The sequence below is a fragment of the Macrobrachium rosenbergii genome, chromosome 41, assembly GCF_040412425.1.
Source record: "Macrobrachium rosenbergii isolate ZJJX-2024 chromosome 41, ASM4041242v1, whole genome shotgun sequence".
In the NCBI taxonomy this organism is placed as follows: Eukaryota; Metazoa; Arthropoda; class Malacostraca; order Decapoda; family Palaemonidae; genus Macrobrachium; species Macrobrachium rosenbergii.
The window spans coordinates 92446084-92472337 of NC_089781.1; the positions used below are offsets into that span (position 1 = coordinate 92446084).

At 36.1% G+C, this 26254-nt stretch overlaps 2 protein-coding genes across 7 annotated transcripts in view; both read right to left on the reverse strand.

Annotated features, from left to right (window-relative positions):
* LOC136827009 (putative nuclease HARBI1) overlaps positions 1-10537 on the reverse strand; it is a 15355-nt gene extending 4818 nt beyond the window's left edge. The window contains exons 1-8 of one of the 5 annotated variants that reach the window (XR_010849777.1): positions 10294-10537; positions 5722-5827; positions 5287-5441; positions 3930-4078; positions 3583-3721; positions 3147-3292; positions 1748-2542; positions 692-784 (exon numbers count right to left, since the gene is read on the reverse strand). Coding sequence is in view for 4 of the 5 variants with exons in the window: in XM_067084669.1 (XP_066940770.1) it covers positions 1849-2542; positions 3147-3292; positions 3583-3721; positions 3930-4078; positions 5287-5298 (1140 nt within the window). In the remaining variant the exon portion in view is untranslated. Of the gene's footprint in view, positions 1-691; positions 785-1747; positions 2543-3146; positions 3293-3582; positions 3722-3929; positions 4079-5286; positions 5442-5721; positions 5828-10293 lie in introns of those variants that run through there. The other 4 variants (XM_067084669.1, XM_067084668.1, XM_067084666.1 and 1 more) reach the window with 4 other exon arrangements.
* A 2182-nt stretch (positions 10538-12719) lies between these two features.
* Positions 12720-26044, reverse strand: AsnRS (asparagine--tRNA ligase). Of its 2 annotated transcripts, XM_067084671.1 has the most exons (10): positions 25831-25989; positions 24287-24435; positions 22645-22947; positions 19288-19344; positions 18166-18370; positions 17737-17894; positions 17230-17382; positions 16701-16897; positions 15293-15881; positions 12720-14999 (listed from the first exon to the last, which is right to left on the reverse strand). In XM_067084671.1, the coding sequence occupies exons 1-10, from the start codon at positions 25871-25873 to the stop codon at positions 14868-14870; spliced, it is 1986 nt and encodes a 661-aa protein (XP_066940772.1). In that variant the 5' UTR covers positions 25874-25989; the 3' UTR covers positions 12720-14867. The 2 variants fall into 2 exon arrangements, with proteins under 2 accessions (XP_066940772.1, XP_066940773.1); XM_067084672.1 differs by lacking the exon at positions 22645-22947 and having other exon boundaries at positions 25831-26044.
* Positions 26045-26254: the final 210 nt, after the last annotated feature.

A 26254-nucleotide genomic window follows, 5' to 3' on the forward strand; every position in this document is an offset into this window, starting at 1 on the left:
TGTATAACCATGGCTCACTGATGTGTTAATGATTAGTTTCTAAAAGGTTAATGCATGCAGTACATAATTTAAAAATATAAACTACAAAAAATACTTGGCACTACACTGTAAAATGGAATACATGCACTAAAAATCAACGTCGGTTACATTACGAAAATTACAGAATAAGATACTTGCAACCACGACTACCAGCAAGCATGAATTTTAATGCAAATAAAGGTGGCTTCTTGGCAGAATGAGATACTTGCAATCACTACTAACAGCAAGCATGAATTTTAATGCAAATAAAGGAGGCTTCTTGGATGTTATCAAGTACTGAAGCATTTAAATTACAGTATTCTTAATTAAAAGCTGAATGTGATTATCAGTTAAAATGGCACTATACTACAGTATTCTTAATTAAAAGCTGAATGCGATTATCAGTTAGTGCCTTATCTTTACAAAAAATTCCAATGAGGAATTTTGAAACAATGTAAGCAAGCAACTGTACACAATTCATGAAAGTCTGCTGTGGAGTTTTATAGCCAGCAAGAAGTCAAGGCCCCACAACTAATAAGACTGTTTTATATGCCTCCTTTAAAGCAACAAAAATATCAGTTAAACTTTCACACACAGACAAAACTGTGCACTACAATTAAAACTGTAGTCAATAAAAAAATTTTTTGAAGAGTATAACGAAAGCACTACTCACCAAACTCCTCATTTTACCACTGTCCTTTCAGTTCCTTTCATGCTTCTAATACTTTTTAGAGTTTTGTCAGCTGTTAGAATCAAAGGTGGTCAGCTGTGGAAATCCAAAATGTTAGGAATCAAATTAATGTCTATAGAATGATTTTGACAACCATGAAATTTGCATTTGTTATGCTGTGCTGTACATAGTTACAAAGGACAATTCATGGCAACATTTAAAACAAAAAACTAAAATGCAAAACCTAGCCATCAAACTAAATCACAAAAATTGCTCCATTTTATAATAAGTCATTGCCAAGGTGTCAAAATGTTACAGACTGAGGAGGAAATGAAATGACTGCATGCCAAAACAAAACTACTTTATGCACTATTCAGTAACTACACACTAAAACTTGCTTAGCACTGACTTGGTTACCTGAATACAGACTAGAGCTCATATCAAAAGAGTAATACGCACCAAGGTTCGTGCCAGATGCAACTGCACTGTAAATATTAATCAAGGTTCGTGCCAGATGGAACTGCACTGTAAATATTAATCATTGTGCAAGGAACCAGCCATGCTTCTTTGGCAAGCCTCAGACCAAGAAAGCAGAGCTCACTCATTGCTTCAGCCACATCTTTCACTCACCAGCAACAGTAATAACTCATTTTCACAAATTTTCCATCAGTCAAAGTTAAAAGTAATGAGCTCTAAAAGGGTAATGGTTTGTACTCCATATGTAAATTTACGTGGAATGAACATTTAATCAATGAGACCCATTGAATGATTCGTTCAACAAATGATAACTTCGACAAATGATAACTAACCATTACTTGACCTAAAGATTAGGAAGACATAAGTTTGTATCTTCCAGTTTTCCAGACTGTCCCTCCCAAGTTAATCAAGATAAGCAATTGTTAACCATTACAGCATACCTGTTACCTAATAAAGGTAAAATACAATCAATATAGGTGCGACATGGAAGGTATAGCAATACTTAATACACTTTTCAAGTATACACAAATCCTAAACATATGTACAGTAATCTGACAACTACTATGTTTTGATATAACTCACCTTGATTAATATGAAGCCCAATCCAAGGCAAGTTAAAAAGGAACACCACTACTGATTATAGTGATACAACTTTCTTACTGCTTATATTTATTGAAGCATTACTACCAAGACTGCTGACTATCACACAATCCATCCTCTTGTTGGAATGCAACACTTTGAGTATCACTGCTAAACCACTCATAAATTATATGCTGGCGGTATGATTCACCCTCAGGGTCATAATCTCCTGTGTACCTGTCTTGAGGACCATCATCAGGAGCATATATGGCCTCAGAATCATCGGGCAGTCCTTGTCTCTCCAAAGCAAAATTATGTAACGCAAAGCAACTCAGAATTATAGCACATGAAGTCTTTGGATTGGATCTCAATTCCTGGTTTGTACATGGGAATCTTCTTTTAACCATTCCAAAAACACGTTTAACTTTCCTTCTTGTTGACGAATGAGCACGATTGTAGCATTTTTCTGCCTGGGTTGTTGGATTTGTAACAGGAGTAAGTAGGTATCGCTGGCACTGGTAAGCAGAATCACCAACCAGATGCCCATATTCACCTTGCTCTAAAACTTGTTTTAGACGAGAGTTATCGTATATTTGCCAATCTGGGACACTTCCTCCCCAGCGAACTATTGCCGTTAAAATTTTCAGGTCTGGACCAACAACTACTTGACAGTTTACAGAGTACCAACCTTTGCTGTTTTTACACTGTTCAGCCATAGCACCCCCAGGATTTGAGATTCTCATGTGAATGCAATCTATGGCACCAATAACATTAGGAAACTGCGCAACTTCATAAAATCTGAAAGAGAATTTCGAAATGAATAACAATACTTCAAGACTGTTTCTAGATTTGCACTGACATTTGTTAATTAGAATAATCTTTGAATTAAAATTGCAGATTTATTTCCATTTTTTGAAATATACTAAAATTATCTATTTTCAAGTCATACGTGAGGTGGTCATAGCCTTTCAGAGCATAGATAATAAGGTTATCGATATTAAGTACATAAGAAATGTCTCCAAGATATTCAAGTCTGTTCATGTCCCACACAAAACTGCTGCCCCCTTTTATAACTAATAACTTCATATTATTTTATAACAACTTACTAATATATCAACCATGTTATGTAAAGATTTTTATTCCTTGAGTTATTTTAACTTTCTACCTTTCACTGTATTAACATATGAAGCTGGTAAAATTAACCAAACATAAATTTTCCCTTTATAAAATCAAAAGAAGAAAAACATCCATCCTACTTAAAAAAATAATCCCCCTACCAGCTTTAAGTTCAGTTTTCAGCAAGAACTTATTCACACTGAAAGCTCTTAGCTCTTCTGTGTGCTAATCTTTAACCACCTCATTTTTATTTTTTAGCAACCTAATTATTACGTACTGTACTTACTTTGCATGTATGTCAGCAGCCTCAGCAACAGAAGGAAAAGTTATGAACTGGCTGTATCTTTTAGCCAGAGCTTCTGACACCCTGTGGATGGTTCGACACACTGTTGGCTGGCTTACTTGTAGGCCGTGTTGGTCACCCACAACTTTCTGAGGAATCCAAAGACTTTTATTACCATTGGCAGACTCAAAATTTTAACTCATTAAGGGTACTGTTATGAAATTGAGTAGAGGTTAATAAGATATTAACCTAGTAACTTAACTTTGTATTGCCACAAAATTACAAATAAAGCTTCTACAGAACAGACTAACCAATAACATTTTTCTCTAAGCAAATTCATAGTTGGTTAAGTTCATTCATAATTATGATGGACAATTACTGTTAAATACAATACTTGAAATCAACACACTGCATTGAAAGTTTTGACTATAATACTAACCTGATACGACCCACTACAGTAAAAATGTAGAGCAATTAAAAGCTGATATACTGCAGGAAGTGGTCTACCACGATTATCAGTCCTCTCAATGTCACTCTGAATCATAGCCAGAAGCTCACAAAAGGATTCCTTTGAGAACCTGAAACAAATTTTAAACTACTGTATAATCACAAGTTTGTAGGGACAGTGAGTCTTATCTTGACATTTCCACTAAATAGGAATTAAAAGGTTAAACTGTACTCCAATAACTGTATTTTGTATGTGTCATTCAGCAAGAATCATAATCAGTATAAGTGATTTTATAAATAACAGTTGCATGACCATATTGCCACTTAATACAAACATACCTATAAATTTCTTCAAATTCATGGCTATCATACTTCGATAGGGGATCACCAGGGTCTTGCAGTTCCGTACTAAGCAACAGAAACTGACGATACCTCCTCATACGTATTTCCCTCCGTAGTGTTTCCAAACCAGTCCTTCTGGACACCCTCTGTAAAAAATTAAGGGATTAGAGATTTAAGAAATTCTCATTTTTTAAAATAATTAAAATTTTGAAAACCTTTGTCAACTAAAGACTTTCAAGTTCTAGACAGTTCATGAAAAAAAAACATTTTTATCCTATTTCATATACAGTACTTATAAATAATACTTAAAGTACAAGATTTAAAAAATTATGGTAAAATTTGTAAAGGAGGTGATTTCTGAATTAGGAAATGGAAGAGGTACATCTTTGGGTACAGTATAAAGAACTAAATGCATTTTATAATTGGGTAAAATTTTATTTGATAGAGAATAACTAGATATACATTCTTAGTAACTTATAACTGCTATAAAGGTATGCAAACAAAGGGTGGCCGAGAATGATTAGCCAAATTGTTAATAATAGAGAGGAACTATTTTAATTGAATTCAAGACTAGAATAGTTGTGCATCTGAGGAAAAAGCAATGAAAAATTTACATTCATAGTTTGACCTTGCCAATTAAAATACAGAATAAGTCCATTGTTTTCTTAAAATACAGTATACTCACAAGTCCCACTTTATAAACTTCTTATTTGTAACATGCTTTTCATTAGATGTTTGGCTGGTACATCAGTTATTGTGTAGTCATTTTTTCCAATACCACTTACAACATGGGTCCACAGGGAATAATTTTGCACTCTGGCAGATAAAAGTTTCTCAGTATAACTATAATTATTTTAGGCTGCCAACACCTTACTCTATAAAATTCACGTCTAATGCTTCCATTTCCTAACAAGTATTAAAAATATCTAAAAACATCTTACAATCCAAGTTTAATAACTGGACTAAGAAGTACCTATATGTGTAAGCAAAATTAAGCATCAGAGCTACATAACGGATTTGTTTCCAGACATTCAGACTACAGTACTGTACTGTATTGAATTTCTTAAAAACCATATTTTTCTTTTTAATGATTAAGAAACAGTCTCTCAAATTTACCAACCATAGCCAAACTAAAGCCCAAACCATTCCAGAAAAATATTCTGTAAAATGCCTTTGCGCCTTCATATGCCTCCAATTCCTGACTTCAGAATTCAGCCAAACCCAAATAGTATTGTTAATTTAATAATAATACATGCATACATAAGAAGCAAACTTGTTCATCCCATATCTTGACAAAATACATTTTCTCGTACAGTACTTCAAATGTAAGAATACAGAAAACAAATCTACATACCTGAACAATCATTTTTAGTAGCTATATTATATGACCTGATTAACCTTGAACTGCAACCTCCAGCTTATTTCTGTCTGCAAATTCTATATCTTGGAGTTATGATCCAGAAGTCCTGCATTTGTAAACCTGTTACATTATACAGTACTGTACAGGTACTGTACAATGTTAAAATTTATGTCAATCATCATACATATAGCTAAAAAATCTGTTTAAACTATGGATAAATTATGAACTTTTAAAGAATCAACATTTAGTTTATTTCAGAAACAAAAGTACATTATTTATCAAGTTACAGAGAGTATAGGAGTGTACACAAAGCAAATCAAGGAGAAAAGTAACATGATCTTCCTTAAAAACTTCATTAAAACCATATGAAAATTTAGTTCATATACACTGGCCATGGAATCTTTTAAAATAAGACATTTCCTTTCTTACTTCTCCACAAATAAGTGCCGAGGGTTATTAACTCCATTGCTGAGGGAATACACTGCCAGAAGAAATCTCAAACTGATAGTCCAAACCCACTTGATGTTCAAAAGTCCTGCAATAATTCAAATCAAATCAGTAAAAATTTTGAAAGGTAATGAAATTCATTTTACTTTTATAAATAAATACTGTACAGTACTGTACTGTAAAATAATGTAGTACTCATACTGTACTGCATATACAAATACAATACAGTGTTTAATTAAATGACTAAACACAAAGATTGTGAAAATAAAAACAAAATCCTTGAAAAGAGTTAATACAGTAACATAATTATAACAACCATAAACAAAGTGAATGCTACTTAGCAATGTGAATTTATCATGTTCTGAGCGATTTCTCTGTCTTGATTATCCCCGTGATTAATATTTTTTGCATTTATCATCACCGTACAATGATGACTACAATGAAGACTATTTCCTGTGTATCATTTTACAATAAAAAGCAACATTTAAAATTTGTTTGTGATCACTTCATGCATAAGGCATAATCAAATTTAACTGTTTTATAATCAGCAGAAGTCGCATATGAAATGAAGATTAACATTTACCAAAACGATCTTTCGGCTGACACAGTACAGAAGACTAGGAGTGTGAAAAACAGAGAGGTAGGTGACGGAGGTCACAGAAACACATAGCCCCAAGAACCGACTGAGTTCCCTGGCAGCAGATTCTTCCAACTGTCACAGTTCAGTCCTAGGCTCAGGCTACAGATGAGCGAGGGCACCGACACCTTACCTCTTATAAGGGAACGCGAAATGATCGCACACTTTTGGGGGGACCCAGACCAGTTCCCTAACCAACTCAGACAAACCTTGCAGCCTACTGACCAAAAGGTTTACGTCCTGTTCTACATTCTCAAAACGCTTTTCCTGAACCGAAAGGGTAGCAGAAGGCGAAGCTAAAGAGGAAGCCTCAAGTACAACTGAAGCATTAGCAAAGGAATAGCCTAGACTGAGTATGGACAACTACAGACAAAGGACTTGGAGAAAGGGGAGAAATGACAGGTTGATAACCTGACCTAACTAATTGCTTTTGCAATCTATCTGCTTCCCTTCTCTTCCTATACTAACGAAGTTAAATGTAAAGTCCTTCGAAAATACCTACTTCCTCACACTCTCGAGATCACACTTTTTACCACTGCAGCCAGTGTAAACTGTGTATCCCCTAAAAAATCAACATCCTGCTGACACAGTAATCATTCCTACAGAACCTGATGTTCTTAGCCTTGATTCCAGTGGAGGCATCCTAGGAAAAATAAATGTACAGTATCATGAGAGCAACAAACAGCAATGAAATACCAACAAGTGCCTATACACAATGGCAGCAAGGAGAATTCTATTGAGAGCCAAAACATGTGAAACACACCTGGTGGAGAACAGGTGTACTAGACAGTCATCCGGGCAGCCATTTGATCTTTTGTTTGAATGCCAACTCTCCTATCAGTGTGCAGATAGAAGCTAACTTTAACAGTAACTTTAAGATTCATCCCAAAGAATAAAATTTAGGCCAAACGCCAAGTGCTGGGACCTATGAGGTCATTCAGTGCTGAAAGGGAAATTGACAGTAAGAAGGCTTGAAAGGTGCAACAGGAGGAACCTTGCAGCTGCACTATGAAACAATTTTTATAGGGTGGAAAGTCGGATGGAAGAGAGAGAATGTGAACACAGGTGCATAAAAGGAATGAAAGAGGTTACAGCTAGGGGCCAAAGAGACACTGGAAAGACCCTTAAGTAATGCCTACAGTGCACCATGTGAGGTGCACTGATGGCACTATCCCCCATTGGAATCCGTTTGATGCACATTCCCCAGTTGAAATTAGTGCTTACAAAGCCCTAACCCACACTAGGCCTGATAACACTGTCAATGAACATTCTGTTGTTACCCTTACCCTTAAATAGCCATTGTGAATTGTTACTACAGTACTACTGTACTGTACTACTAACAGAAGTTTGATTTCTTCTCAATGCCCATTATACCATCCAGCAAACCTTCCAAATACCATCTCTGCCAGGGTTATGATTTTTTACCCAACCTTTATCCTTAATGCCTAGGCTAAATATGGGCATTTTATTAAAACACCTTTCCAACACAGATGTCTCTTGATACACTAACAGAAAGATCCTCACTGTACAAGATTTTGTTATGTAGCTATCAGCTGCTAAGAATAAACTTTCAACATACAACAGAGAGTAAAGCAATATTCACACACAAAACCCTATAATCAAAGATGAAAAAGACAACATTTTTAATAATTTAATATGACTCACACTCCTAAGCACTGACTGAACCATCAATTCACGAAAGTTTATTTAATTTCTAGTAGGTCTAGATTTTTCCAAGATATCAAGTGCATGGGAAATTATGTTAGCTTTTATCTTCACTGCTATTCGATCCATTCTCTATTCACAGCACCCCGCAAATTTTCAAACTTCAAATCTGGTTATTTGATGGGGCAAAACTAATGGGTGTTGCAGGCCAAACTAATGGGTGAGAAATTATCAATGGCCATATATAAAGGTCTAGTATCCAGCATGCACAATGTTGTTGGGGTTGAATTCACAGTTTCTGAATCATTCTTGAACAAGTTACTTTGATTATCTCTCAAAAACTAGTATTCTCTCAAAACTTATAAATGCAGATGAATGAAAAGTTATTTTTGTGACACTGAATATCCGTCTCTATTCCTTTAAAATACGACATCCTTTTCAAACACAAGGCCACAATATTTAGACATTACAGTACTAAGAGGAGCACATTTGGTATTGAGTAACCTGAACTTGTTGCCATACACTCACATTTCTTTATAAGTGTCAAAATTCACATTCAAAGTAACCATCTAAAGAGAGGAGTTATTTACAGCTTCTGAAAAAGTCAAACGAGCTTATCTTCATAATTATACTGACAATCAATGGAAGCAATTGTCAACAGACAAATGGATTACAATACAAGATTGTTAGATTACATAGCATGACTCATTCACGTTCTGACAAGTAGTTATTAAAAATAAAAATTCAACATCACAAAATTTGTATATCCCATTTCTGAATGTGAGCATGCAATCCTTGTCTTCAGACAGGTACAAAAATTTTAAGACTTGGGCCTAAGGCCCTAGATTTTACATGTATGAAGTTGTTGCTCAAAATTTTAAATATACGAATGAACCTTAATGCCTTGGCAATATAGTTACTTGGCGCCACAGTAGTCTAACATTTACCAAAGCCACATTAGGCAATGCATGATCTAAGCCTATATCAACTAATTATATGTCCTATCCTACTTTACCCTTGCCTCCTGCTGTTGAGTTTTATGAGAAGCTCCCAGACTCAAATTTATATAAAGGCAATTGGCTACAACACTGTTTTAAACTTTGGAAATCACACAACCTCCCCAAATCAGAGGAATATTTTATAATTCTTGAATCAAAAGCATGTAAATTGAAAATGTCCAACCCAACCTAGCCTATCTTATCCAATGTATTAAATTCGAAATTTACTCTGTACATAAAAATGAAAAATTCCACACAACACTTATATAAAGTTAACTTATCTACGTTCCTTGACTTCACCAGGGTATTGCTTCTGAGGCAAATTCTCTCTGGCCTTCTATAAGCTTTCAACTAGGTTATACGTTACCCTAGCCTAGCCTATCTCTAGTAAATTTTTACTTAAATACCACAACCACTCCCATTTGCACATTGTTAAGTACCACCCCTATGGGAGAGCCTTAAAACATAAACAAAAGACAGCAAATATTTCTGTAAGAGTAAATTTCAATAGATTTTAGCATGGTTTTTGGGTAAATGTCAAGGAGACAGCCGCACAAAGATAACTATTTATATAATTCCTTGGCTGAAAAATAGAGGAAAGGGTGTATGTAATGCAGTAAAGGGGAGATCATTTAAGAAATTTACCAAGATAACAGAAATCTTACCATCTTTTGTTTGTATCGTTGCTTCCATCACCGAGGGGATGGTAGCAAACACGGCGTCCCACGGAACTTTCACACTGTTTAGCAACAACCACTCTGTGTTGAATGTAAAAACAAACAATGGTAAATTTCTCATAATCTCAGCAAATTTCCCAAACTATCTCACCTCTAATGTATTATATACATGCATTTCTATTTCGTTTAGAATAAAAAATATCAATACACGCTAATGCAGCCTTCTTTTCATTAACCAATTTTTTAATTTTAAGCATATTATGGAGACAAGAGCTCAGCATAACTATTTCTTTTTAGGAAATAGGCTAGCCTGGCCCATCCCCTAAAAGAAACAACGATCAATTTAACCAGAAAACCGATATGCCATTTGTGTACTTGCCTTGACGGCATTCCCCAATTTTAACACTGGCTAGCTTTGCCTGCTTCTCACAGACGTTCTGCATTCATATGCACACAGTAATGATCAAAATAAATACAATAAATATAATAAAGGGTCAAGCGTCTGCCTGTCACTCGATAAATTGGGATAATAACAAGTGTCGGCCAAACTGCTATTACTTGAACTTATATATCATACTTGCAATACTTTAGTCCTGATTCTTCTGTATATTTTAGGAGACATCTAAATGCATCCTATGACAGGCTGGGATGGTGCAGTTTTGATGCTTTTAAGCGGTGAAGGCAGGTCAACACTCCACCATCTACTTTTTGTCACTCTGAAATCAGCTGTGTTTGACACTCAAAGGTAAACATACGTGAATGACGTCATCGACACTTCCATGGGCGACTGGACTTATGCCTTGGGTCCGCCATCTTGCCACACTCAAGACAGAAACGTTCCCATTTTTTCGTATTTGATGATGTTAATATTCAGTAAGCTTCTCTTTAATATAATGCACTATATAACCTTTAACAATCTAAAATTAGTTATTTCATGATATGCATATATTCAGCATTCCATGCTCAAGTGTATTTTGAAAGCCAATTTTGATGAGGTTCATATGCAAGTGAAGTTTTTCTTTCCTGTCGTAATGGACGTCTATTTATTTGTTAAGGTGATCTTTACAGTATTACTGATTACTGGGGCACATTTCAATGACACCCATAGCCATTTAGGAAGGTTTATTCTGTAGGGATGTGAGGGGTCACTTATTAATAAGCACTGTATCCTAAATAAGAAATCCTTGTAACATTTACAAACTTCTCTTCAATATTTGATGAGAATTTTTGCTGTGATCCTGCCAGCTTTGGATCCAATGACCAACAATAAAGTTTAAAATAAACTGAGATAATGAATTTATTTATAATGCTTGGCGTATTGAGGCATGGATATGGCAGGCTTCTCATTTAAGCACTTTTTTTATGAAATTGCTTTAAAAATATTTTATTAATCAACCATCCCATAGATGCATTGCTTCTCGGCAAATTACAAGCAACCCTAAGGTTGTCAGTAAGTTCTGGGGCAATGAAGTTGAAAAACCAACAGATCCTATTACATACCAGTTTTGTAAATTTATAGTTCCTTTCAGCAGAAAGGGTGTGGGATAGGAAAGCAAAACAAAATTTTGTAAAAATTTTATGAACAGGACGATGACAGATAAAGAGATGAGGAAAATTGGCAGCTTAATCAGAGATGGAGATGGCAAAAGGTTAGTCCCACATTCCTAAAAACAATTGAGGTAGATTACCTCTCCACTTTGTGAGGTGAAGTTCATTCAATTAATTTAATATGATTTTAAGACATTTAGGTTGATAAACCAAGTACTGGGGCATCTTTGGCGAATAGAGCACGTTAGACAGTGAAGGGGGGAATTGGACTGGATGGACAGTAAGATAAAGAGACCAAGAAATTAAAGGTGATGAAGTAAAGATCTAAAGCTGATCTGGGATAAAACCCCAGTTACACTATGAAGTAATAGTTACGAGAGGTTGGACATCATGATTGAAGAACTGAAGTGGAAATGAAAGTCAAGTAAAAGGCTAAAAAGTGGGTGCAGCTAGCGGGCATAGGGACTGCAAACACACCACATGAGATGCACTGAGGGCACCAACACCACACAGGGATGTGGGGCATTTAGTCGTGTTCGACACATCTTTTTGTCCAAAGCATTTTACAAAACTACACTGTACAGTAAACAATTTAAAAAACATCAGAATCTTCAATACACTTCTGATACAAGCAGTCACAGCCTTTTCAGGTTTTACTTTAGAATTTACTTCCAATACATCAACAGACACAGACACACTTTTGAAGTGTGAAGGGAATACTGTGCAACACTCAAAGATTTTATGTCCACTCTTTCCTTTAACAGGTTAACTGCAAAATGAGCTCTTGCCATTCTTCTCTGTCATGTGCTCTTTCTGCACCAACTTCCACTAGGTTTAGATCTTCATCTAGATGAAACTGTCAGCAAAATCCAACTCTCTATACCTACCATGTAAATTAAACTCACTCTGCTCGCCTTCCACATCCCTCAAGAGTTCAAAAGGTGAATTTTATCATAAACGAGCAAATCCCAACCGGGGGACATGTACTTTCCCAAAACTCCAACCAAGGTATTCATTCGGTATGTATACAGGCCACTGGCGAGAGAGACTGGCCTTGGAGCTGTACGACAGTCTAAATATGGATTTTGTTACCACTAAATTACAAATGTTACACAAAAATATTTTACTAATAAAGATATAACACAGAACTAAAGGATTCTTCATTGTCTGCCTCAATGATGTGGGTTATGGACTGACAACTTCTTGCATGAAGTGATATGCATTTCAGCAAATGCAGCAGATATTTACAACGATTTATGGGAAACAAATTCTATGTTAAACACAGTGAAAAAAAATTATCCTGTTACTCAAGAAATATAACAACAGCTGATAACATCTACAATTATGGCAAATCAGTCTTGAAAAAAAAAAAAATATGCAAAACAGGAGTAATAAAATTATTAATTTACCTTTTAAAAAAGGGTGAAGGGTAATCAGCAATAATGAAACAAAAAATTGGTAATCATTATTATATTTTATAAAATCCACTTGCTCCATAAGTTTCTTTCAAACTTATCATCAAATCATTACTCATGATGAAGGGCGCAACCAATTTTAAATTAAGTTTGACAAGATATCGGTAAAAATAAACTAGATACTAAAATGTTTTTACAATAAGCTGGTTTTTCATAGAAAACCCATTACCCATAAACAGCCATCGTCTGTGCAACAGCTTACCAGATGCACAAACTTACTAACAGTAATTCTTGAAAGACAACAGACCTTACTGCGCAAGATCAGAACATGCTTCATTAACAAGCCATCAACCTTCCTCACACAAAGGACTACTGTGCCATCTTTTTCACATGTGTGATGTGCCAAACTTTTTCACATTACACTCTGTTGATGTTCTGTAGTGACTCGGGAATTTTATCGTATTTTTGCCTTCCAGGCTGGTGGCATTATTAGCAATGTATGGTTAGTGTAGTTACTGTGTTCAGTGATTAATTTTATTCTTCCACGGGACTTTTTTGGGCTTATCTTTAACTATGCAGTCAGGGATTCCTTTTGTCATCAAACTGTAGTAACTGGAATAGTTCACATACATACAATATTGGTTAGTGACATCCTTCAGGTCTAAGTTTTGTTTTTAGTGTGACTCTTTTGGTTTGCGACAGGTTACATTTGGCTCACTATACTGTGATATGCTTCTGCTTTCATTATTAGCTTTTGATCAGTGACATTTTACTTGGTGTGCTATTAATTCAAGGTTATCATTAACTCATCACTGATGCATTGTTATACCTTACTGCCTTTGTGATATGTAACCATTTCTCATTGCCTGTTTTTCTCTGTGGGAAAATTGAATTGTTATTCAATATGCAATGGACGGCTGTACTTGCATGCTTGCAGTTCATTAGGTCTGTTTTGGATAAGGACCTACATTCAAAGGCAAAAGGTATCACAGACTCATTAAGCTAGTGATTTCAATCCACCATGACATGAGATCTAAAGTCAGAGACAGACAGCCGTATCATAAGAATTTGATATAAATGTTGGTGCCCATCAATAATCAGCAATGACCTTAGTTGTTTTTATAACAGTAATGTTAGAAACTACAGAAGAATGCAGAAAAGGGGAGTTGCTTTACGCAGATGACCTAGTGTTGCCAGTAGAATTGGATGATGTTTAAAATCACATATAGGTAAAGCGAGGAGTAAAAAGAAGCAAAATAAATAAATAATTGCAATCAAGAAATAGGCCATGTGGTGGTTGTATAGACCTTTAAGAGAGTAGATGCCAACTCATTGGAACAGATAATTAAGCTAACATGAAAACATTTCACTGGCAGACAGAGCAGAGACTTACGTGCAGACACAGGAGCACTTACAAGGAAAATGGAAGAGATTTTGAAAATGTGTAACCATAGAATGTCATGATTCATGGCCAGAATATGATGGGAACATCTTATTATGAATGTGGAATTGAGAGAGTAAGTGGTGCCCAGAGGTTGGAAAAAGACTGACATTTTAAAGACTGAGGTAGTTTGGACACATGATGAGAGGGGAAGATGAACAGCTGGTGTGTAGGAAGGCCCAGGAAATCATGGACAATGGGGATAGATGAAGACAGACTTAATAGAAGAGAAAAGCTTTTGTAAAAACATTTTTTTATGATTTACTGTACTTTGTACAGAGGGCAAAAGTGGTTTTCATCCACAGAAGACGTGTAATGTGTGTGAACTGGACTGCTGATTGGCAGTTTCTCTATGTCATGAGTTTACAAGTGTTGTACACCCAAGATCTCTGCAGATGCCTTATCTGGTTCTCACTTGTTGAGCAACAATGTCACTCCTGCACTCTATACTTGGAACTCTTTGGATGAGGTTTCCACTGTTATGTGAGGGAAGTGCGGATCTTTGCCTTTTGTCAATTTCTACTGTCATTCAGCCTGTTAGACACTCTCTCCTCCTCAGAAGTCCTCTTACCTGAGGGCTATCATTTCACCTTCAAGGAAAGTAACTACATTCCTAATACAAAATAAGGTTAAAGCTTTTTTAACGTAACTTATGGAGCACATGGCATATCGAAAAATTCAAGAAATACAAACGTAGGTCATAAAATTTTCCTACTTGTTCAGGTGTATAAAATTAATAAAGTAAATTTAAGGTGTACAACGTCCAACAAATCTTGGGTACAGTGTTGCTTCCCTGATGTGATACCGGTTGGCCAACCAACATAAGAATCGCTCCAAACCCAGACCATAACCACCATGAGGACAGGTTCCATAAAGACGCTGTAAAAACAAACAAATATTACTTAAAAGTACACTTATAAAAGAAAGTCACACAAACGTAATCACTGAATCACCCTTTTGAGAGTTTCAGAATACTGAAGAAAATGAAAATAAGTTTGGACCTGCGTTGAAAAACAGCTAAATACCTACCGTAATTTTAAAGAAACAAATTGAAGACACTAAAATATTCCAAAATACATTCATACTTCAAAAATATCACAATGTATCTCATTCTAAATTAAGCAAGCGTTATCATCAACACCTCTACATCATCAAACTAATATAAATCCTACCTGATCAGTGTACCAGTAATATGGCTTGGGATCAAGTTCATTGTCTTTGTATGCGGTCATCAACTCATCGTAGTCATACATCCTCATGGACCCACCCACAATTTCACCAACACCTGGCATTAGCAAATCGACTGATTCAGTGAGGGATTTGTCATCCTGACATCTGGACATGTAAAATGCTTTAATACCCGATGGGAATCTGTTTAATAATATAGGTCTACCAATCTGATCCGTCATTTTTCTTTCTGGCATTTCAGGGATGTCTTCTCCAAATTCGTATAACGTGCCGTCTTCTTTGGTAATGTTGTGTTCTTTCAAATACTTAATGGCGTCTGCATAGGGCATACGTAAAAATGGCCTTTCAGGCTTAACAAACTCAGGGTGTAAATCCTTCATCAGTTGGGCTCCCTGAGGATGTTTCAGCACTCTTTCAACAACATCACAAACTAAATCTTCAATTCTGTCCAAAAGATCATCAAATGTTATGAATGGACATTCTGCTTCAACGTGTGTATAAGATGCGAGATGGCGTCGGGTTCGGCTCTGTTCAGCTCTGTAGGACTGTTCGATGCAGAAGACATCTCCAAAGCTGTAGAGAAATGGTACTAATATAATTTCACTTCTCCATTACTTTAATATTAACATATAAGGGTGAGCTTTTTATATCCTTGAACATAATTTAAGCTTGGTCATAATTAATGAAGCATTCACTTAATTTACCTAGACTATGCAGTGTTAGAGGAAAAAACTGACTAACAGTGGTTCTCATAATAAACATGACAAACATTTAGGATAATTTACTTAACAACATACATTATTCACATCTGAAGTCTTATACCTTCAGCATATGTGATTCAATCCATGCAGTCTTGAAAAATGTGACTTTCCTAAATAAAGACCTCCATATCTAAAGAAATCTGTCAGAGCAATGTAGAACAAAGACATCCAGTTAAATGTGAGAGCCCTACTGTGGTGTAGTCAATAGTAAAGTTATAACAATGTAAGCTTTGGAAGGATTGATTTGCAAAGTTGCATTTGCTCAAGGGAAAGGGTGTGGGTACTATATTTGTTGACCTAAAACAACAACACTTGGCTAGAATACTTTATTATTGAAGTGACCAGTCTTTCAAACCCATCTTGTGATCAGAAATATAGACATTTAGCATAACATGATCAAGAGGCAGACTATAAAACCCATATAAGCATTCATGAAATATAAGTCATTACTGCTAGCACAAAACATTCAAGAATTACTGATTTAACCTTCATGGATAACTTGATTATTAAACTTTTGCAAAAAAAAATAAATAAATAAATAAATAAATAAATACTACAATCTCTGTCATCTTTTCAGATCAACCAAAACAAAATCTATTAACAAGAAATAGTCCTTCAGACAATGAATTACCTTGGAAGGCATGTTTCCAAGTAGAGTTGACTTGACTGTGTAAGATAAGCCTTCTCCCCGAAGAAGCTAAAATCAAAAAGAGTAGACCCACCCTCACACTGAGTCTGAACCATCGTAGGTGGAGATATCCATTCGTACCCTCTATCAAAGTAGTGGTCCACAAAGGCCTTCATCAAGATGGATCGCAATCTAAGAACCTGGTAAATCAGAAGAAATTACATGAAAAACAAAACTATTTCAGCTATTTTTAAGCAGTGAAGACTACTGTCATATTAACCTATGCATAGTTTTTAAATTTCAACTTGTAGGATTTCTTTATTACTCATTTTATTATGTATCAGTAACACTCTTTCTTGTACACATCTGGCAAATATTCCCTCCTGTGGACTAGACTGGATAGCTGAAATCTCATGCAGCTTCAAAGGTCCTATCTTCCTTTCCCCATTCATGGCAACCAAGCCACCTCTATAACAGAATAATTATTTCGGCAATTAAAACACTGCTTACACAAGCCCCATTTTCCACTCACCTTAGAGCAGTTTTCTCCACGGATCATAAGATGCCTTTTGTCGAGCTGAACATCAGGGTTTGAGAGTTTGTTAATTTCGGCTTCAGCTCCTCCTGCTGGTGACTCTCCAATCAACTGCCAGTAATCTACTTGCATTTCATGACCACCAGGTGCCTTTGGAAGATTCATACCACTTATTACAGCAAAACTTGAGACTACTGTATACACTTTATAAAAAATTAAAATTCCCTCCAACAATTTTATGAAAGGTTAACATACTACACTTCAAGTTATGCTTTAAAATCTCAAGACTCTATTTCTTGCATTCATTTCAAATAAAACTTGCTTCTTAAAGTATCCACAAAACACACAATAATATAAGTCTACAATAATATAACAGTCAAGACCAATGAAGCATGCAATTTCGAAAGTTTAAATGATATTTTATTGAGATAGAGCTTTGGTCTTTAACACAGTCAAGACCGAAGACATAACTGAACTGAAAACAAGAAATGACTGAAAGCTCACCTCTTTGCCTTCTGGAACCTCTTGTAAGGTGCCATAGAGCAAAACAGTGCTCTCGGTGTTCAGAATCACTGCCTCGTACGTCTGACACAGTTTGTCACTCAACACAGTCTGTAAGTATCCAGTTCCATCCCGAAGCACTAAAAACATTATGTTTTTACCTGCATAAATAAAAACCAAATACACAATCATGCCAAAGTGATAGAACAAACAAAGAATGATTTACTGTAATACAATTCATATTGGAATTTGAATACAAAATTATGGCCAAATGCCAAGTGCTGGGACTTTTGAGGTTATTCAGTGCTAAAAATAACATTGAGACAATTGTTAGGAGAGGGTGGAAAGTAAGAAGAAAGAAAGAGACACTGCAAAGAACCTTAAGTAATGCCTACAAAGTAACATGTATGGTAACTACCATCCAGTACTAACCCTGCCTTCGCAATCTGTGGACCCAGCCATAGATTTTCACTCGCTGGTTGCGGAATTCCTTGCCCTGGCAAATCTTGATGCATTTTGCTGGCGGCAAGCTTGGATCTTCTGAAATGGTTACCTTTCTTGCTTCTTCCAGAAGCTTCGCCCTGTTCTCTGCATCTTCCTTTTCTTTTTGTAATCTTGCTTCCATTTTACGGTTTTCCTGAAATATACAGATAATATTTTTTCGACTAAAGGTCATGCTTACACTCCAGTGTAGAACTGGTTAACGAAACATCAGAATTGAAATTTGGCTTCAAGTGTCTTTGGCAGTAATCCATGCCATCAATTCCTTTCATTTACTTGCCGAATTCCTTTCAAATGAGCACAATATTCTTTGGAAGCTTGAATTTCAAGTCAATGGCCCCTCTGGGCTTCTTCCATATGAATAGGGTTCATCATCTGAATAATAATAATATTACATCTTTTTTCCAAAAATACAGCAGAATTGCACTCAGTGTTGGTTTTCTAAGTCTGCTGGCAACTCATCATGCTCATGTTCCACTCCTGTCTCTCAGCTTTCACTATTGGGTAGAGGCTGATGTAGTTTAATGTCAAGAGTACTAGTGGTCATGAAATATCCCCCATACTATCCTAAAATGTCTGATATGAACCACTAATTAATTCAAACTTCCCATGCAGAAACTGCCAGGGAAGTAACAGTTATCAATCAATATTCCTTGCATTACATTTTCTATTTCCTAAATTACCTTTATTTTTATCCTTCCTTTCTTCCATGCCTCTTATTTTTCATTAACTTTTCCTTTCTTAAAAACCCCTTAGGAGTTCTGCTGGTCTTCAGCATTTAAAACTGCATAGATAAGTAACCTCAAATACATTTACTAGATGTATTTCTTTACAACCTAAGTTAGTAGATTTTCAAAATCTTAAATAACATGCACTACCATAAAATTTAAATTCTTTAAGTCTGCTCTTGTTGAGAGAGAGAGAGAGAGAGAGAGAGAGAGAGAGAGAGAGAGAGAGAGAGAGAGAGAGAGAGAGAGAGAGAGAGAGAGACTGCAATTAAAAAGTATGCCTAACACTTACAAGATAACATACAGAACCGTAAAATGTACTTACATCTTTCCAAAGCTTTGTTAACTTTTTGAGCTGGCTTTTTGCTATAACTTCATATTTCTGGAATAGATAAATATTGAATATTAGAAATAAACTGAACTCATGTTGCTTCATGTTAAAAGACCTTACTAGGAGGGTCATGTACTTGCAAAATGAACTACAATGCATCAAGTTTCAGTAACCATGAACATATTTCATTTCAGCAAGAACAGTACACATATTAACCACCAATAAACTATATAATCACCAATCTTAAATTGCTAACCTAAGCAACATACTACTATTATACTATGAATTTTAGTCTTAAAGAAGAACTCATTTAGAATGATGTTCCATTTAGCTTTTATTTTATTATATTAAAGCAGAATGATCTATTTAACATATTTACAAGAAAGCAGTATAGCCAACTTCTATATTTAGAATGTTATACTGATCAAATTTCTCAAACAATTTTACTGCATGATAATGACACCAAGGAATCAAAGTTGGCCAACACTTTCAAACATTCACTAAAAGAAAAACACTAAATATTTCAGTGCATGCATATTCACTGCAATTATAAGTTGATTTAAGCTTCCACATTTCAAGTGCAATGCTTTTTTGAAGTATAATACAAGTACCATACCTAGTGTATATTTAAATACTGCAATGTAGGTTTTCCTATGGCCAAAACACAGATAATGAAAGCCAGCTATAACTTAAACTATCCATACAGGTATTAAGTGCCAACTACTAAATAAAATGTACTATTAATAATAATAATAATAATAATAATAATAATAATAATAATAATAATAATAATAATAATCACAATCATGATCAACCCAAATAGGAATAATGATAATGGAAAAAGTTAGTCAAAAGGATGAAAACTTAACTGGAAAATTACTTTGTCAAAAATGAGCACCAAGAAAACAGGGTCAGCAAACACAATACCAAACACTGGTTGGTAGAAACTGCTGAAAGAAGACCTACAAACAGCAACAGAAGTACAGTAGCATGCAGGATGACGAAGAACTTATAGTCTCATGGTAATGGAATCAAGGTGTACGAGGGGAATTTCAAAAGAAGAAAGCCTTCAAGCCCATGGCAGGGGCACAGATGGCAGTGGCTGCTGAAAGGGCAAAATGCACGAGGGGAAAAATACACAACAGACGAAAATAGAGGAATCTAAGTTGAACAGACACTGGAATAATGATGGCAGTACTTTAAAATCTTCTGAACAGAGAAAATGAACATACACGGGCAGACATAGGCCGACAGAGGAACCTGTGGAGAACATAACTGAAGAGGATAAAAGGGCCAACAAGAAGAAGAAAAGCCTAAATACCCGCTTGTCCAAAATATAAAGTGACCTGGAAGCAGCAGCCAGTGAGCCAGTCATCCATGAGCCAACTAAAATAGGAGGCAGGACCGAAAGAGTGGGAAATGAGCTTTACAGTAAGGATATACAAAGGATATGGGGATGCACTGAAATTACAAAGGAACAGAACTACATGAGCAAGCTATGAGTTAGTTAGTTATAAATGATTTGTTTAACCAGACCTCTGAACTCTTTTACAGTTCTTCTTGGGCTGGAAAGAGCAAGCGATGAAAATACTGAAAGAAAGGCTGAGAAAAATACTGTAGATCAAACCAATAATTATATAATTTGTCTTCACGCACAAAGACAACAACAGATACAGACTTTATAATGAGGCAACTACAGAGGAATTACTATACAGCAGAGAATATTATTTTACACAACTTAGAATCTTGACAGGGCATCTGAGAGTACCAGGACAATTCATGGGCATTATGAAGGCAGACGTTATCAAGAAGACTCCTTAAACTTGTGTTACTTTGCCATAACACTAGATCTACTTTGCCATAACACTAGATCTATTGAGGACAGTGGCATTTGTATCTGAAAAATCATTGAGAAATGTTGGTGTTCATCCAGGATTAGCACTTAGCCCTTGATGCTCAACAAAAGTAAAGAAAAGGGAGCAGTGGCAACTTCAGTTTCAACTGTGGAATCTGAGGAAAAGGTTGTGGAAATGTTCAAAAGGTGGAAGAACGAAATGGAGAGGTGAGAATTGAAAATCAGTGTAAGCAAAACAAACCCTATGGTTACTTGAAAAGCAAAGCTTGGACATGTGATAGGAAGGGATGGAGAATACTTAGTGAAAAAGCATTAAATATGGAACTAGAGGGACAAAGACCTGTAAGTAGGCCCAAGAAATCATGGAAAATGGGGATGGATAAACACCTAGAACTGATAAAGAGCTTAGGCAGTGAGAAAACAGGTAATAAACATGAACAAAATACTAGATGATACAGGTAAAATATTGACTGCACATAGAAAAGTATACGCAATACGTATTGCGATTTATATTACAAGCATAATGCAAATATCTAAATAAAGAAAACAAAAATGTGAGTGAGATAAAAATTTAACTTTATCCCACACTCTGCACTATTTAGAATAACAATATCACCAGTCAGTTGATAACCTTATAATACAATTGTCCAATGAGAATATAAAACCTGAACTATATCACTGCATGCAATAACTGTGCTAGCTAAGTGAGCAAATGCACTATTTAATAGGGCAGTGAAGCAAGCATATGACTACAGTATAAACACGAGTACAGTATTTCAAAAGCAAGCACTCCTGCATTAATAAGAGCTGTATACTCTGACAGCTAACTTCTTCAAAAGGGATGAAAGCTAGTGTCACACTAGCTGCCGTAAATGGTGGTTGTGCAATTTAGGCAGCAGACTTAGACCAAGTATACTTATTGAGAGAAGTGACAAAAGTGCAGAATACAGTACAGAAAACTGGAAAAGCCTTCAATGGCTCTCACTACCACTGAATGTCTTTTAATTTCAGTTTCAAGTTTACTTGCAAACTCAAACGAAACAAAATTTGGCAGATAAATGTATGTGAACATTATTAACATAGTAATCACTGTGGACAGAAGGCGTGAGTGATCACTAATAAACCATACTGGATAATCACCTTGCCTTTAGAAATAAAAATTTTCTCAATATGACAAAAGATGTCTCTGCCAATAATAGAAATGAAGATTTCCGTTTCCGCAAGAAGAAAACGGAACAAAAGATAACCAATTCACAACAATCAAAAACCAATGTTCCTCTAAATCGGAGGCAGCTGCTCTAAAATGCCTAGTGTGACACCAACTTTTACTCTCCACGCAGAACAGTGACCCATGCAGTGCAAATGGGCTTGGTATTAACAGCAACCACTGGGCACACCACAACCATATAAAAAGAAAATTATAAAAAAGCAAGGTATAACATTTAAGTAGCCATATAACATATGAACACCCAGTCAAGACTTAAAGTCATATTCACCTTGGATAAACTGTTATTTGGAAGGCTGAACTGGTCTAAGACACTCAAATCTACTTTGGGAAATTCTTTAACACCCGATCCAAAACTCTCTATATGTCTGCACCATCTCGTAAAATGTGGATGAGAAGAGGCAATGGAAGAACTGCCGGAACTCATTGCTTGACCAACATGACTATGAGCCACTTGGTCTGCTTGCGTGGGAGAGTGCCCTAGGATATAACTGACTTCGCTCAAATGCTGATCTAACGCTTGGAGACATGACGTCAGGTCAGTAACTTCAGTACCCGCTGTCTCTCTGCTTCCCTAAAAAGTATTATTAACGCTGACACCTACAACAAATCATATATCCTTGGGGCTTTCAACTCTAGTATTGTTCAGGAGACCTATGACAATAACTTCAAGAACATCACATACAAAAAATTAGAAGTATGAGTTCATAATATTCACAACGTTGTCCAAGAATTCTACTGGCATACGCATCACATCTTATAGTCTGCTGACATCAGCATAAAATTTTCTAGGTATACAAACCAAACTACAGTGAAACCCCTGTATTCGCGGGGGATGCGTCCCACACCCACCCCCGCAAATAGCTAAAATCCGCGAATACTTAATACCCCTCTAAAAACACTTAGAACTGCCCATTTGGATAGTTTAAACACAGAAAAACCCTCTAAAAATGCATTTACCTGAACATTTTAATAGTTTTATCACAAAAAGTGCATTTATTCATGAAAATTATATGACAATACAGCAATTAGTGAATATTTCTCAGTGAAAAATACCGCGAATGGACAAATTTTCCGCGAATAATGGCTAGATATGTTCCACAGAGAAACCCGCGAATCATGAGAACACGAATACGGGGGGTTTACTGTATTTAGAAAAATCCTTCAACAATAACTGGTTTGGCCATTGACACTTGGTAACAAAGTAGTTAGCTATATCAGCAGGTAAGTGATAAGCAACTGCCCAACAACCTGGCTTCCAACACCAATTTTCACTGGGTAGAGGGAAAAATCAAGGGCAGTTACAGGTGGAAATTAAGCATAAATACTTGAATTTGTAGAGCTAGGAAAAATAAAAATTAATTTAAAATTCTCCTATTTATTTAGTAGACATGTTCATTAGGTGGGACGTTTTGTCTCATGAATTATTTGGCAAAGCATATAAAAATCTTATGAAACTCAATCATAACTGAACGCTAGTTTCTGTAGCATAATAGCCTTACTATAAAATAAAGTTACTTGGTATGAAAAACAATAAAATGGTTATATATAATATGAGCTGGAAAATTTCATCTAAGGGTATGTAAATGTACCCAGAACAGTAATGGTCAAGGTCAAGATGAAACCCTTGACGTAGTTTTGTTATAAAAATCCACACAAGTGTAAATCCATAAACATCCACAAACACAAAAATCTTGTCTAGATGACAGCCAAAGACAAAGTTGGATTGACAGTGATGTGTGGACTGCTCCCTGGCCCCTCACCTGCTCACAGCTATTACCGAGATTCAACAAGATAACCAGATTTAGCTGAAGGATGCTTCTATATATATACATGGGTTTGTATTCCTTAGGAACAACTAGCAACATTATATAACCTATGGATAATTATTCTTAATTACAGATCTTTCTCACCTTCTCTCCCTCTTTGGCATCAACATAAATTGTGGGAAAAGGTTCCTTGCCAGCCTTTCTCATTGCCTGTAAAGCCGTTTTGAATGGTTTGTCCTCGGTTCCTGTTCCCGACTCATCACAGCCAAGTTTCTCCGATGTGTAAAGTTCTCCTGTAAAAAATATTTAATTAAGCAAGGTGAAACCAGCAACAGTATGATATAATAATTGGCAACCTAGCTTTCTGTTAAAAGTTTTCCAAGAGTAAGTTGAAAGTTTTCAGATTACTAAAGTAACTGATATGTGACAAAATTATTACAAAACCTGTTGTTTAACCAATCTTGAGAAAAAAAACGCCTCCTGAACTCGTTAATGGAGTGCTATTAGCTACCTGGCATACTCAAAACAAAATAGGAAATCACAAAACCATAATAGTTTCACAAAAATTTGCAATTGTAATCAGATACTTGACTCAGGATTCAGTCAACATTTTCACAGATTGTTAAATTAGTTGAAAACCCACTAAAACCCTTGCTATTTCATACCAGAGACAATTCACATACCTATCCTTGCCAAGTTTTAATGGATGACGAACTACATACTCTAGCCTACTAGTTCAGTAACTACCTATTTACATTCAAAATGGGTACCAAGTTTTGTACCACGTTCTTGGGGATGAATGTAAACACAAAAGAAGTTAAAAATCATACAAAAAAAGAAACAAAAACATGGTAGCAAATATTTCAGACACCGTCCGACTGGCAGGAACCAGGCCGTGGAAGTAAGTCTTCAGTTTTACCTTTATCTTTCCAGGAAACCTGCAATGTGTACTTCGCTTTAATGATTTAGGCATAAGATGCCCTAAGTCACATTAGGATGTGGGGGGTTGGGGGGGAAAGGGGATTCAAGACCCTTCAGCACTGGAGGACCAAATGGACCAGGACCAAAGCGCTGACCTAGCTTAGGTTAGGTAATGAAGCATCCCAAATACTTCCTCTGTGATTTAAATGGCAACACTCAATACGCCTATCAGGTTCAGCTGGAGTGGAAGAAGGGGGGAGGGGGAGGTTGAGGGTCCAATGATAAGCAAAGCCGATGAGGTTATCCCCCAAAATCATTTGGGACCAGATGGTCGTCCTACAGTAGGTTAGGACTTGGAGGGTACGGTTAAGATGCATCCATGTAATTAGCCCTTTGACATCTATGTTCTTTAAAAGTTTCATGGCTGAAAATAATTAGTAGAGGGCTAAATTAGGACGTGAAAATGAACGGCTAGTTTAGGACAGCTAAGGCTATTTAATGGTTTATGCATTTCGGTCCAGTATTTTATGCAATTTACTAATTTTTGGGATTCCTCCAGTCCTACATAACCCGGTTTAAATTCAAGTCCCTCTACAGTTGTTTACGTATGGGGAAATACAAATAATAAATAGGTTAAGCCCGGTCAAGCCCCTACAGTGTCCTGCCATCCCACACCGAACGCATGGCTGTCAAAGTTCAAGTCACCATTCCTTCACGACAATAAAAGCAATTTTATCTGTTAAACAAAAGTTATTCAGGTAAATTACCTAAAGACATCCCTGCGACACTTTCGGCAGCCTGGTCTGCCATTCCCACAGTGTAAAAGGACGGACAGCGACGGCAAAATACACGGGAGATGTAACTCTACCACACAACCTCACAGTCGGCCTTCCTCAGGTGAACTGAGCCTCGGCTTCCACGTCCGGCGGTAGAAGAAGAACGCAAGATGTACCCCCTTAGAAGGGTGGAACCCCCCAAGGGGAAGCCTCCATTGTGGAGATAAATGAATAGGCATTTCTTTTTAATATTCTCTTATCATTTAAATGACTTAAGAACTGAATTACTATTAAGAAGCAAATTAACATGTCGAAAAATGTCACTGAGCCTTGAATGTTTATGTAACATTTTTGGTGTTTTGTTCGATGCGTATGGAGAGTTTGTTTTAGATATGTTATATTCTAGATAAATTAT

Coding starts and splice junctions, on each gene's coding strand:
- AsnRS (XM_067084671.1), bottom strand. CDS start 25,873: ATGGCAGACCAGGCTGCCGAAAGTGTCGCAGGGATGTCTTTAG. Junction 19,345..22,644: donor CAAATAACAGTTTATCCAAG/GTGAATATGACT, acceptor TATCTATTCCAG/AAATATGAAGTTATAGCAAA. Junction 16,898..17,229: donor GTGGAGAAAACTGCTCTAAG/GTGAGTGGAAAA, acceptor CTGATTTACCAG/GTTCTTAGATTGCGATCCAT.